This window comes from Canis lupus, chromosome 9 (assembly GCF_003254725.2).
Source record: "Canis lupus dingo isolate Sandy chromosome 9, ASM325472v2, whole genome shotgun sequence".
NCBI lineage: Eukaryota > Metazoa > Chordata > Mammalia > Carnivora > Canidae > Canis > Canis lupus.
In genome coordinates this window covers 56269516-56284068 of record NC_064251.1, presented here as the reverse complement: position 1 = coordinate 56284068, position 14553 = coordinate 56269516, and the positions used below count along the sequence as shown (strand labels likewise).

Genomic DNA, 14553 nt, shown 5'->3' with positions numbered 1-14553 from the left:
CTGCCCCCGCGCTCGCGCCCGACCGCCTATAAAGGAAGCGAGGCGCGCGCGTCGCCGCCACTACCCGCTGCGGAGCGAACGGCGAGGCGAGAGGCCGCGGAGGCGCGTCGGTGCTCAGCAGCCCCCAGCCCGGAGCAGCCACTGCCCTCACCCCGCGGGAGCCGGTGAGAAGGGGGAGCAGGGGAGCTCGGGGAGGGAGCGGGGCCCGAGGGCCGTCGACCCCTGGGCGGGGAGCCGCGCAGCCCGCGGGCGGGGCGGGGCGGGGCGGGGCCGGCGCGCGGACAGGTGAGCCCGGCCGGCCTCGCCGCTCCTCTCGCGGGCGCGCACCCAGCCGTGGAGCGTGGGCGGTGGGGGAGCCGCCCGGCCCGGCCCGGCCGCTGGAATGTCATTGACGAGGCCGCGGGGTGCGTCCTGCTCCGCACCCCCGAGCCCGGCTGCGGCCCCGCCCTGCCCCGTCGGGCTGCGGCAGGTGGGCGGGGGCCCCCGACCGGATCGTACCCACCCCCTCCCTGCAGGGCGCTCCCTCGGCGCCCCGGCGCCTCGCCTCGGGGGGCAGCGGCTTCTGCAGCTCCTCGTCCCCGTCCCCGTCCCCGTCCCCCGGCAGTGCCGGCCCAGCCCTCGAGGGAGGAAGAGCCGAGCGCAGAGAGGAGAGGGCTCTTTGACCTTAATTTCATCCCGTGTGGCGATTCTTGCTCTTCTGCCTAGACGCAGAGGGATCCGATACTGGCCTTGTCCTTTTCCTTCCTCGTAATAAACATTTCTTTCCTACTCAGTTGTGATTTGCTTGTAAATAACAGATGCGGCGCTTGCTTTGTAGGAGACTCGAATCAGTAACTTGATAGCTTACGAGTTGTCCCCCCCCACCCCCACCCCCGCCCCCGCCCCAGCCCCAGCCCCACCGAGACGGGGGCTTTTCGATTCGAGGACATCATATTATTTGTCAAAAATTCTACAGCCACGCCGCTGTTGGATGATAGAGCAGCCTTTTGTTTGAAAGCTAGCCCTGCGAATTCGGTAAAGATGCTTCCTACAGAAAATTGCCGTTAAGAGTCTCTTTGATGGATCGGGACCAAATATTTTAAATTTAAGGGGCTTGTTGAGGTTAAGGGTTGCACACATTTTAAGTTAAAGGCCTCAGTAGCCCAGAAAACTGGATTGAGACGATTGAATTGACACAACACCTTGTCGAATCTCCTTTATATAACAGATTCTAAAATACGTAGGCCCTTTGTTCTGTCTTCATCATGGTATTTTAGAAAAACTTAACCATCATGGCTGTTAGGGAAGCATAGAAGCGAGACCATCTGAAGTATTTTAATAATGTGTGGCGAAATTGCGGAGTCATAGCAATTGGACCTAAGTAAAAAAAAGAATGTATCAAAGATGGAAGGGTGGGGGTGTCTTGCAGCCAGGAAACAGAAAATCTTAAGAACAGCAGTGGGAACACTCAGCTGTATGAAGCTGTTGAGCCAAGGTTCCACCTCCTAAACTAGTCTATTTTCCCTTTTATTGCAGCTAATGTCTTAGGTTTTTCAAAGGTCAAATTGAAGTCAAAGTTTAAAAATGTGGCAGAGGGGGGTAAAAAGTGTTGCAGTAAGGCCTCTGCAGGAGATTAACAATGAGCCTTTTTTAGTATCTGGGCCAGTAATTACTCCAAAGGGAACCTCAAAGTGTGTTAGCTGTTATCTAGGGACCTCTGCGGAGAGAGGAGCCTCGCAAGGAGGATTTGCCTGATGCTGGACAGGTGTGAAGCAGTTCTTAGAATAATCATCCATCAGCTGAGTAACATCCTCCGATGCTTTTGGTCTTGGCAGTGGGTTTTACAGCGATCTAGCAATGGAGAAATCGGATATGTCACAGGCTTGTCAAATAATCTGATGAACAGGTTTAAGGTGGCAAGAGCTGGTTTTTAAATATAGATCTTTTGGTTCCCTGGGTTAGAATTTGCTCTATTTTTTTTCCTTACCTGCGTTCATCCCAAAGGGAGGGGCCGACTACAGATCCTGAGCAGCATAGGGCAGGAGCAGTTCACGGTCCTGTCATTGCTGAACTCGCACAAAGGATAGTGGGCATGAGGCCGGCCTCGTAATCAATCCTCCGTGGGCTATGCAAGGACTCCGCTAGCTATGCGGTCTGGGCTGCTGCAGCTGTGGTCAGAGTAGGTAGAAGAATGCACCGCCCTAATGGCAAGTGCTGACTCTGGGAATGCCCGAGGACGAGGGAATGCAGGCAGGAGCACAGAGCCCACCACTTGGGGCCACGGACCAGTCCAGCCCCCAGAGCAGCTTTGCTTGTTACCTCCCTTCCTTCCACCTTTTTTGCATATCCCTCTTGTATGAGTTTTAAACAGGAAGTGTACCAGTAAATGAGGCTGAAGTCAGATCTTTATGGCTTGAGTTCTTTATTGTTTCTTATGATGTCATGGGAGCATGCTATTTTCTTTTAAAGATTTTATTCATTCATGAGAGAGAGAGAGAGAGAGAGAGAGAGAGAGAGGCAGAGAGACATAGGCAGAGGGAGAAGCAAGCTCCACGCAGGTAGCCCAACATGGGACCCGATCCCTGGGCCCGGATCCCGGGACTCCAGGACCACACCCTAGGCTGAAGGCGGCGCCAAACCGCTGAGCCCCCCCGGGCTGCCCCATGGGATCATGCTATTTTATTACTGAATGGAAGGGGATTTAGGAATCCACTAGTCCTGGGAGTCTCAATTTATTGGACTGTGGATCTGGGGAAGGCATGTTTAGTGTTAGAAAGCATATTCAGTGTTCTTTATTTGAAAAGTGGGGAAACTGATATCCAAAGAGGGTATAACCTGGCCAAGGCAGCTCATCTAGATGAATAGGAACTGCTGAGGGACCAGAGAACTTTGGTTCTCTTTCCATGTTTTAAATCCCTGGTGGGATTCAGAAGCTCTACAGAACAAGGAAGTTTCCAGAAGAACACCGGGAATTTGGTTTTTACTTGTATTCACATATCCCTAATGGTCTGTTTTCTTCATTTTGAAATTATTTTGTTCAGTTTGCCCTTAGAAGCTTGTTATTTTGCTCTTCCCCCTCCCTCTTTAGACTCCACATTCTTCCATCATGTTGTCATCGTTTCGTAAACGCAGAGTCCAGGTATTTGACCAGCATGCAGGAAAAGGGGTTGCCTTTTGGTTTTGCCTGGCTTGCAGTGAAGACACATTTCTGGCAGAGAGGTGGAATGATCCAAAGAGAGGGGGGAAAAACCCTGCCTGCATGACTTTTTCTTTTAAGCCAATTGGCTAGGGTTGGGTTTTTTTTTTTTTTTCTATTGCTTTTTGGTGTTACATGAACAGAAGTCTTAGTAAATTTATTCTAAAATTTCCAAAGCCTCCTGTTTTTTACTTCCTCTCTTTCAGGCATGAATGTATTAATTTCTTCTTACCTACTGGTGTTTGCATGTAGTGTTTGCTGGCTTTTTTTATTGATGGTTTCTTGGTTCTTAAGAACCAAGGGACTAAACAGATTATCTTAGCTATTTGGAAAAAATAATCTGAAAATGTGTCATAAAAATAGTATTTTTAAATTTGACAAATACCATAAACTTGGGTTTGTTTCCTATTTCCATTGATTGATTTTCTTCTGCCACAATCCTTGTAATGAAATGGAGCTTGCATTTTCTTTGATGAAACAAAAGCTCACTATGTATGTTATATTTGAACAGTTTTTGAATGTTTGCCAAACTGGAACTTTTTCAAAAAGAAAAATGCTTAAAATTAATGTCTTGATATCCTGTAAGGAGAAATATAAACTTTGCAAATTTCTAGCGATTATGGGTGATAAATCCAAGGCAAGCCCTTTTATAAATCAGAGTGGTGAATTGTTGAGGTTTATAAAAATGGGCCATGTTATAACCTTTTCCTGTTTTGAATGTCAGTAACAATATTTTGCACTTAAATACCTCTCATCTGAATTTTACAGGTTAAGAGGTAAGTAGCAGCAACATAGTATTTGGGAAGCATTCAGAAGTAAGTTTTCTCAACATTGCTCTGCATTTCTGGATTTTGATGCAATGCAGTATGAATCCTTTGCTTTCTGAAAGCTAAGTCCCTGCTCACCTCTGCAGAAACGTGCTTATGAGTTGAAATGAATTAATCAGTCTGAAGGCTGACATGCAGATCCACATAAGCAAAAATACTTGTTTTTATTCATGGTTAAAACTCTTATGTATTATTTACCTCTCTACTTACCGTCAAGTCTGCCACTAAAATCTGCAGCTAAGCTGGTTTGGAGTCCATTTGCTTGATCTAAGAATCAGTTGGTATAAAATGTTAATGGGGGATCCCTGGGTGGCGCAGCGGTTTGGCGCCTGCCTTTGGCCCAGGGTGCAATCCTGGAGACCCGGGATCGAATCCCACATCAGGCTCCCGGTGCATGGAGCCTGCTTCTCCCTCTGCCTGTGTCTCTGCCTCTCTCTCTCTCTCTCTCTGTGTAACTATCATAAATTAAAAAAATAAAAATTAAAAAAATTAAAAAATAAAAAATAAAATGTTAATGGGTGCTAAACCATTCTTTGGTGGTTTGTTCTCCAGAGAAGCCCTTCCACATCTGTACATGTAGTTCTCCTGCTTTGCACATGTCAAATTTAGTAATAGGTTGGCTTTCTGAGCCAGGGAAAAAACCTGCGTTGGCAGTTCTGCACCTTTGAGCTCTAAGCAACCAGAGTAAGTCTGACGAATGTTTTTTCTGACTTTTTGCTTTGAGCGATGTGTATGAATTTTTCCATAGAGCCAAATGATCTGTTCATCCCCTTAGTCCCCCCACCCCAAATCCCTTTTCTCACAAAAGAGTGTATCTGGTGAAATTGGAGTTCATTGTGTAGTTTTCCAGATGCCTCTTGCATCCAGCACATTCCGTGGCAGAACCAGTGCTTTGTCTCAGTGATTCCTTTCATCCTCACTACAAATGGGTTCTCTTGTGGGGTTCCACAGGGAAATTGTGTTGAATTCCTCCACCCTCCCAAGATCTGCACGAGGGGCCCCTAAACAACTCCCTGCAGGTGCCAGGTTCACAGTGTTGGAAGCATCTGACCTTTGGTCTGAGAACGGTTTCTATCTGCAGTGTTTTCTGTTGCCTAACAGCAGAGTCCTTACCTCCTGCCTCTCCCGCCCGTCAGAGACAGATCCTCTTGCACAGCAGGGCAGATAGCTTCTGTAGGTGAGGCCAAGGCATTTAAAAATTCCCTAAATACCAAGAACTGCCTCAGACAGCTGTCTCTTGGCATTTGCAAGAAGATGGTTATTAATCAGTGTCTAGGCTTTTCTGTAGGAATCCATTTTCAGTTGATAATATGTGTGAATTTGTGTCATGTATGAGGAGTCATTATCAGATGTCTTTTTTTTTTTTTTAAGATTTTATTTACTTATTCATGAGAATACACAGGAGAGAGAGAAGCAGAGACACAGGCAGAGGGAGAAGCAGGCTCCATGCAAGGAGCCCGAATGCGGGTCTCCAGGATCACACCCTGGGCTGCAGGCAGCACTAAACCACTGAGCCACCAGGGCTGCCCTCAGATATGTCTTTGGATTAAACTAGAACTTTCTATCCAAGATTCATATTTTTAGGCCCCCTCCCCTCTTTCTTCCCAGAGATCTGGCAGTATTGTAAGAACGCTGACAAGTTCTTTTTATTTATTACAATAGAGGACATAGTTGTAATTCCTGTTTTATCCCCTGAGATCAATTCATGTTACTTGCTGAATGATGTGGCTAACATTTTGGCTGCTGCATTGCAGCATTTATAAATAGCCTGCATCTTTAGTCTTCTTGAAAAATATTTGCAAAAATACGACCTTTTTCTTTGTTATCTTCAATGGGAAGCTGTCCTTAAACATACAGAGAATATATTTAGCTGTTCATTTCCCCTCCTTTATTCTGCACAGAGACCTGATTGGCAAAATCAGAGTTGATGGGCTACTTGGAAATAAACAGTCCTAGGAAGTTGGTTCCTTTGTGAGTTTTTAGGCAGTTAGTGAAATAATAGGCTAGCATGGTTGGAGATTGATTTTTAATGGTACATTTCCCAAAGTCTTCCTTTCTAGCTCTCAAAAGGCATTAATCCCATTAAGGCTAGGAACAGCCTGGAACATTCTCTGTGGAGTCTGCCCTATCAGTCAGCTGCATATTTCAGGGCAGGGGTGGAGTTCTTGGAGCCTACAGCCTCAGCCCGGGCAGGGGAAATGTTGCGCACACAGGCAGAGTCCAAGAAATTCCACTAACTGCCTCACATACTTTAGGGTGAGAGGCTGTCACATCTTTCACTGGCAGTAGTTCTTGGTCCTATGGACAGTTTTCCTATTTTTAACATAATCAATGGAGATGACCCACTTAGGAGCAAAGAAACTGGAGCCTCTATAGATAAACTTAGAGCCAGCTCCCTCTCAGGTTTAGGGGTGGGGAACTCTTATTAACTCATCATCTTAGCCTCCTGTAACCATGCTAATGAGGATCCTGAATGCCCACAGCAGTGGGAGAGCTTTGATGACTTTCAGATGCCCAGCTCCCCAGGGACAGCCAGTGGCCGGCTTGGCAGAGCTCCCACCTACTGACGTCAGCTGATCTGCAGGAAAGAAAAGTCCATTATTGCCTGACCAAAGCACTTGGTATAGAATTGACTTGTTCTACTTCACTGGGGTGACAAAGAGGGCCTTTTAGGTTGGTTAATTTCAGCAGGGCCTCGCTGGACTGTCTCCCTGGATTGGTAGGGTCAAATCCACAAGCAGGACCCGAGCAGGGGGACTTGCCGAGGCGGTGCCCTTGCCACATTATGTTGGGGATTCTTGGCTCCGTCATAAAGGGCCTGCTCCCCAATGTGATTTCTTAGAAATCTCCGTGGCAGCTAAAGGATTTTAGAAATGCAATGAATCCTGTGTATGAAGAGGCAGACACTCTAAGCATTTAATATAAGGACTTAGGCATCCTGTAGAAGAAACTCCTGTGCTCTGTGATGGTTTCCTATGTAACTGCATCTTCTTTGGCAAATTTCTTTGCAAGAAAATTTTGTCAGGGAGCAAATTAGACACAATTTCCTGGTGTTTTTCCATCTTAAATGGTTTCCCAAGGGATAAGAACAAAGGAAGTATGTAATTTCTTAACCCTGATTGTTCACTAACTGAAGAAGACTTAGTCTTACAAAAACAAAATCAATTTTTATTTATCAACTAAAAAACTTTTTTTTTTTTAAGTGTTCTTTAATCTCTACAGCTAGTGTGGGACTCAAATTCATGACGCTGAGAGTGATATGCTCCACTGGCTGAGCCAGCCAGGTGCCCAATTTTTAATTTTTGAATAATATATCCATCTCCCCCTTTCTTCCCTTCAAAGTGGTGATGGAAAAGATAAGAGATAATGATTAAGCAAACAGCCTTTAATAAAGAATATGCCAGGGCAGCCCGGGTGGCTCAGTGGTTTAGAGCCGCCTTTAACCCGGGGCCTGATCCTGGAGACCTGGGATGGAGTCCCATGTCGGGCTCCCTGCATGGAGCCTGCTTCTCCCTCTCCCTGTGTCTCTCATGAATAAATAAATAAAATCTTAAAAAAAAAAAAAAAAAAAAAAGAATATGCTAGCTGCTATCATGTCCAGAATCTTTGGTTCTGGCACACTAGTTTAAGAACCAGAGAATCCCAGTTTGCCCCAGGTAGGCTCTGTGACGTGGTTATTAGGTGGCCTTGTGTCTCCTGCCTACTTAATAACGAACTGACAGCAGTTTCTCTGTTTCCAACTTCAGAATATAATTGACTCTAACTGTACTGAGTTCTGTGGTCAGAGAGGAAGAGGAAGATAAGGTCTTTTTTATATAGGCCCTTAGGAACTCTAAATTTACAAAAGAATTTTTTTTTTTGAAATATTTTATTCATTCATGAAAAGCACAGAGAGGAGAGAGCGAGAGAGAGGCAGAGACACAAGCAGAGGGAGAAGCAGGCTCCATGCAGGGAGCCTGACGTGGGACTCGATCCTGGGTCTCCAGGATCACACCCTGGGCTGAAGGCGGCGCTAAACCGCTGAGCCACCCGGGCTGCCCACAAAAGAATTTTTTAATGGCAGGGAGAAAACCTGGCAGAATGTGACAGTGTTCTAAAGAGGAGCATGGGGATCCCTGGGTGGCGCAGCGGTTTGGCACCTGCCTTTGGCCCAGGGCGCGATCCTAGAGACCCGGGATCGAATCCCACGTCGGGCTCCTGGTGCATGGAGCCTGCTTCTCCCTCTGCCTCTCTCTCTCTCTCTGTGACTATCATAAAAAATTAAAAAAAAAAAAAAATTAAAAAAAATAAATAAAGATTTAAAAAAAAATAAAGAGGAGCATGGAGGGAGTGAAGACTTCTGAGTTAGAACTGCAGAGAGGACAAGGCAGTTGCTTTAGACTTGGAGGGGTTTATATGGTATTCAGTGGTGGAGCTGGGAGCGGAAGAGAATATTCTTGCCAAAGGGGACTTTCTGAGCTGGGAAATAGTTGCTGCCAGGGTTGGGGTTGAAGTTGAAGTTTGATAGGAGATAAGGCTGGAGCAGACAATGCAGGCTAGTGAGTGAAGTCACGTTTACATTCTAGTAGATATGGCTGGCGGTGGTAGTGATTCTTGTCAAAATTCCTGCCAGAAATCAGCCTTCACCCAAAGAGGCCGAGATTCTTAGGTAGCAATGTGAACTGGAACTGCCCTGTTGTAATGAAGTATTATTACAGAAACTCCACTACATTGTGAATAGTTGCTTACGTTTTTAAAAAAAGTAATCTTAAAAAAAATTAATCTTTAAAAATCTAAAACAACCCAAAAAAGATTTATTTATTTGAGAGGGACAGGGGGGAGGATGGGGTTGTGGAGAGAGAGAGAGAGAGAGAGAGAGAGAGAGAGAGAATCTCAAGTAGACTCCATGCTGAGCTCAGGGCCCGACCGGGAGTCAATATGACCCTGAGATCATGACCTGAGCCAAAACCAAGCTTCAGATGCTTAATTGGCTGAGCCACCCAGGTGCCCCCAGACATTTAATTTTTTAAGGTTACCCTCAGTTTTTGGTTTTAAGGATAGAAAATACTTTTTTTCAGACACAGTTATCTATTGATAAGAGAACTGTCTTCTTGAGCTCTGTTTCACCAAGGGCCTACCTTATTGGAGTGAAAAGGCCAACTCATTTCTCAAAATGCACTGCCATGTGTTCAGTCCAGGATTTATTAGTAATTCCCATTTGTTCAGTAGGTTGACACCTAGTTGTAGAGCTTCATTCTCCATTTGCAGTTCTTGTCATGAATCTGGCTTTTACCTGGGTGGAATTCCAAATTGACAATATGTAAAATATACCTTGGGTGGATAATGGAGCTCTGTCCACCCCTTTTACAAATGAATTCAGATCTTCTGCATAGCAGCTACAGCACTCAGCTTATACTCGGTCACTGATCAATACACTTTTTTTTTTTTTACACATTTCTTAATGGTCCGTGTATGCCAGAAATCGGAGATACAAAGATTAGGTTGCTCAGTCTAATTATACTGTGGGAAGTATATACAAGTGCTTTGTAAATCTGCAGAAAAGTGTGATTATATCTGAGGAGGGAAGGAAGGAGCATTGAGTATGGCTTGGGGAGGAGGCAGGATGGTACAGCTTACTCCTTTCAGCTGGGTATTGAGATATAAATAGTTATCTAGGCAGAAGAAGGGCGGAGCATTCTATACAAAAGACGCCTGGGTAAATAGCTTGGAGTCTTTATTTTTTTTTTAAAGATTTTATGTATTCATGAGAGAGAAAGAGAGGCAAAGACACAGAGGGAGAAGCAGGCTCCCTGCAGGGAGCCTGGTGTGGGACTCGATCCCGGGTCTCCAGGATCACACCCTGGGCTGAAGGCGGCGCTAAACCGCTGAGCCACCCGGGCTGCCCTCACCACACTTTTTTTTTTTTTTTTTTTAAGATTTTATTTATTTATTCATGATAGTCACACAGAGAGAGAGAGGCAGAGACACAGGCAGAGGGAGAAGCAGGCTCCATGCAGGGAGCCCGATGTGGGATTCGATCCCAGGTCTCCAGGATCGTGCCCCGGGCCAAAGGCAGGCGCCAAACCGCTGCGCCACCCAGGGATCCCCTCACCACACTTTTTAAGTTGCACTGTGAATGTTCTTTGGTGCACATTCACGGGAAACACAGCCTGTTCTTTGCGCAGGCACTCTAGTAGCCTGAGGAATACTTGTAGGATTGACATTTCCCAGTAACTGAGAAATCAGGGGCTCTGACTAGGTAAATTCTATTGGTTATTCACGTTAAGGACTCTGTTATTTTGTAATCATTTGCCTTTTTTCATTGAATAATGGGCTTGAGATCTAGAAAGATTAAAAAAAAACTAATGTAAGTAAGAGGAAATTCTAATTTTCATGCAATGGAATGCAGAGACCAGGTGAAAGGACTTTTGAATGGATTTTTCAGTCATTTGAGTACCAATTTGGCATTTCCTTTGACTCCTCAAAGCCCTTGTAGAATTGTAAACTCTAGTTCTCCTGGTTGTATTTTTCTGCTGAATTTGGCTGCGGTGTTGGTTAGGCATCCTCTGAGGGACCCATGTAGGCAGGTGTTGCAGCGAGTGGATGGCTATTTTTCACAGAGGAATAGAATCTAGGCTCATTGTTCTAGCCTCAGAATGGACTACCTTCTCCTTTGATTTGTCTGCCAGGGCTATCTGGTAATTCTTTCCTTCATAGAGGCTGATTCCATGAAATCCACTTTGGTCTTATGGTGCTTATTTTAGGGCCTTCTGTCTTTTCAGAAAATGGACCCAAGTGGGGTCAAAGTGCTGGAAACAGCAGAGGACATCCAGGAGAGGCGGCAGCAGGTCCTAGACAGATACCACCGCTTCAAGGAGCTCTCAACCCTTAGGCGCCAGAAGCTTGAAGATTCCTATCGATTCCAGTTTTTCCAGAGAGATGCTGAGGAGCTGGAGAAATGGATTCAGGAGAAACTTCAGATCGCGTCAGATGAGAATTATAAAGACCCAACCAACTTGCAGGTGTGTCTCATCTCCCTGAGATTTCTACCAGAACAAGTTCAAATGTTTTTGTCCCCAAATTACAGTCATTTAATTATGTCTTGAGTAAGAAGAACGTAGATCAGACGTAAGTAGCAGGACTAACTCACTATTCTGAAAAGCCCTTGGTGTGTGTTTTATACATACTAAGGGTGTATGTAAAATCTTGCAGGTATTTATCTTTTTTGGATGCTTCAAGCTGATGGTTTTCAAACCACTGGCTTGCAACCATTCATGGTCCTTCAGCATGATTCAGTGAAGGTCTGGGCTGAGCTCTTGGAGTAGGTGTTTTCGAGAAAGGCATGCTAACAGTGTTGCTGGTGGGAATTTATATTTAGGTGTCTCTTTAAGCAACTCACTGGTAAGTCAGCAAGTCTATAAAAATCGTTGAATTGTAACTGAAGTTAATTTTGTGGTATAAATTATGCCTCAGTAAAGCTGTTTTGTTTTTTTTTTAAAGGACAAAGCTTTTCTTATTGATTTTTTTTTTTTTTTTAAGATTTTATTTATTTATTCATGAGAGACACAGGGAGAGAGAGGCAGAGACACAGACAGAGGGAGAAGCAGGCTCCATGCAGGGAGCCCGACGTGGGACTCGATCCCGGGTCTCCAGGATCAGGCCCTGGGCTGAAGGCGGTGCTCAACCGCTGAGCCACCCAGGCATCCCATCTTACTGATTTTAGTGAAACACTTTTTTTTTGCAGGTGGAGCACATGGTTCTTACTATACCAGAGTCCAGGAAGAGAACAAAGTGTCATACAATGAGTGGATGTGGATAGATTTTTACCCAAATTGTACATGCTAAGAAAATTGTTGCTGTGACTCTGTATTTCTAGAGAGGATTGGATGTCCACATAAAGGCTAATTTCTTGACAGACAGTAAAGTAAGACAATGCAAAATTGTTGGTCCTCTGTGGCTGCACTTCCAGAAAGTTGTTATAGGGCAGCCCAGGTGGCTCAGCGGTTTAGCGCCACCTTCAGCCCAGGGCCTGATCCTGGAGTCCCGGGATCGAGTCCCACATCAGGCTCCCTGCATGTGCTTCTCCCTCTACCTGTGTCTCTGCCTCTCTCTCTCTCTGTGTCTCTCATGAATAAATAAATAAAATCTTAAAAAAAAAGCTGGTATAGATGAGGTCAGAGTAATTAAATAATTAAGCAGGTTGGGGGATGGGAGGGATGCTGAAACTCCCTAATTAGAGGGAGCGAATTCAAGAGGGGAGAATAAAGGGACCTGGGGGATCTGAATGGTGAATTCTGTGTGGTTGCAGCTGTGGCTCACTTCATGGTCCACCAACAGGGCAAGCTTCAGAAGCATCAGGCCTTCGAAGCTGAAGTGCAGGCCAACTCAGGAGCCATTGTTAAACTGGATGAAACTGGAAACCTGATGATCTCAGAAGGGCATTTTGCGTCTGAAACCATAAGGGTGAGTAGGAGTAATACCTGGTATGGGAGGCCATCTGGTATGGGTGGCCATCTGGTTGGTGGCCAACCAATGTGGATTAAATGCCAGTTAGGGTTTCTAAAAAAAGACTTTTCTAGCCTCTTTTTTTTTTTAGATTTTTACTTATTTTAGAGGGGGGTGGGGAGAGAACCTCAAGTAGGCTGTCTGCCGAGCATGGAGGGTGATACAGGGCTCGATCCCACAAACCATGAGATCATGACCTGAGATGAAATTACTAGTCAGATGCTTAACCAGCTGAGCCATCGAGGCACTCCACTTTTTTAGCTTTTTAAAAGAATTTGTGAAGTCTCCTAAAGGGGTTACCCACATCTTGCCTTTGTAATATGATGATTCAATATGAATGTAAGCTAGTATGTGTCTACTCAGTGGGGAAGTGAATACTCTTTTTGTAGAACAAATTAGAATTTGATTATACTTTAAAGATTACATAAATAGTAGAGGGGAGAGCATATTAGTGAAATTGCTGAGTTCGGGGATCAGGACAGAAAGATCAGTAGGATTAATCACAGATACCATAAAATTCTCTGTTGAAAATTCAAGGTCTGGATCTCAGTGGCTTGCCCTAGGAGGTGGTTTGCTGAGGTCCAGTTCCCATGCCAGTTAAGGGTCCAGGTGTAAGGGACGCCTGGGTGGCTCAGCGGTTGAGCGTCTACCTTCAGCCCAGTGCGTGATCCTGGAGTCCCGGGATCAAGTCCCGTATCGGGCTCCCTGCATGGAGTCTGCTTATGTCTCTGCCTCTCTCTCTCTCTGTCTCTCACGAATAAATCTTAAAAAAAAAAAAAAAAAAAGTCCAGCTGTGAGCAGTGACTTATGGCACAGCTGTAGTGATTGATAAAGCCAACTTTGAAACAGGCGTCCTCAGTATTTTTTTTAAGATTTATTTATTAAAAAAAAAAAGATTTATTTATTCATGAGAGACACACACAGAGAGAGGCAGAGATATAGGCAGAGCAAGAAGCAGGCTCCTCACAGGGAGCCCAATGCGGGACTTGATCCCCAGAATCCGGGACCATGCCCTGAGCCGAAGGCAGATGTCCAACCACTGAGCACCCAGGTGTCCTTGTCCTCACAGTCTTTGATTGGGCTTGTTTGGTGCCAGTTCACTGATAACATTTCCAGTACCAAAGTATCAAGGGAAAGCAAACCTCTTCAGGATGAAGTATGCACACTTAGTTTCTCACAACCGGATGCTCTTACCTATTTTTTATTTACCTTATACCTATCTACATATCTTGTTCTTTGTCATCCAAGGTCACGTTTCCTTGAGGGACTGGCCTTTTCAGTCCCTTACCAGTCAAGGCAATTGTGGAGAGTTAGATGAACTAGATTCATAAGCCCTAGCTAGAAATGTCCCTACCATCCCCTGCTGTTCCCTGACATCCTTGTGAGGTTTTCATTCCTGTAGGATCTGGTCTGGTGTTTTTCAACAATAAATACTTGTCTCTCTTTTGTACTAAGATACTCCACAGTCTCATATTGAAGACTTGCAATCAGCCCTAAGCTTATTATTAATAATTAACTATTACTAGTAATGATTGTGAGTAGGAGAGAAGAGTAAATTTCAAATGCCACATAACCAGCTATTTAATTATAGTCAACCCATTTGGGTAATGTAACGTGTTTCTGCAATTAAATATGTAATGTGTCTCTTTGATTAAATGTAAATATCTCTCTGCTCATTTCTCCCTATTTTATATATAGTCTTAAATGAAAGCAGCATGCCTTAGTATTTGTTTGATAGAAGTTGTTTTCCCAGAGTGCCTGGTGCTTCTCCATCGTAGTATAACCAGGCTACAGGTGGGGAACATGAGAAATAGATGATGCATTTGACTTTAGTGATTAACCTGAAGAGGTGGAGACCCAATACTTACTTCATTCAACTGTTAGTAACGACCCTCCTCCTGAAGATCTTTTTTTTTTTTTTTTTTGATTTTTATTTATTTATGATAGTCACAGAGAGAGAAAGAGAGAGAGGCAGAGACACAGGCAGAGGGAGAAGCAGGCTCCATGCACCGGAAGCCCGATGTGGGATTCGATCCCGGGTCTCCAGGATCGCGCCCTGGGCCAAAG

General features: G+C 44.9%; 1 protein-coding gene across 10 annotated transcripts in view; it reads left to right on the top strand.

Annotated features, from left to right (window-relative positions):
- The first annotated feature begins 5 nt into the window (after positions 1–5).
- The window catches only part of SPTAN1 (spectrin alpha, non-erythrocytic 1), a 61995-nt gene continuing 47447 nt past the window's right edge, over positions 6–14553 (top strand). For 8 of the 10 annotated variants that reach the window (XM_025475356.3, XM_025475351.3, XM_025475350.3 and 5 more), the window contains exons 1-4: positions 48–164; positions 3068–3118; positions 10764–11003; positions 12319–12444. In XM_025475356.3, coding sequence (XP_025331141.1) covers positions 3086–3118; positions 10764–11003; positions 12319–12444 — 399 coding nt within the window. In that variant the 5' untranslated portion in view covers positions 48–164; positions 3068–3085. Of the gene's footprint in view, positions 165–3067; positions 3119–10763; positions 11004–12318; positions 12445–14553 lie in introns of all 10 variants that reach the window. The other 2 variants (XM_025475357.3, XM_025475349.3) reach the window with 2 other exon arrangements.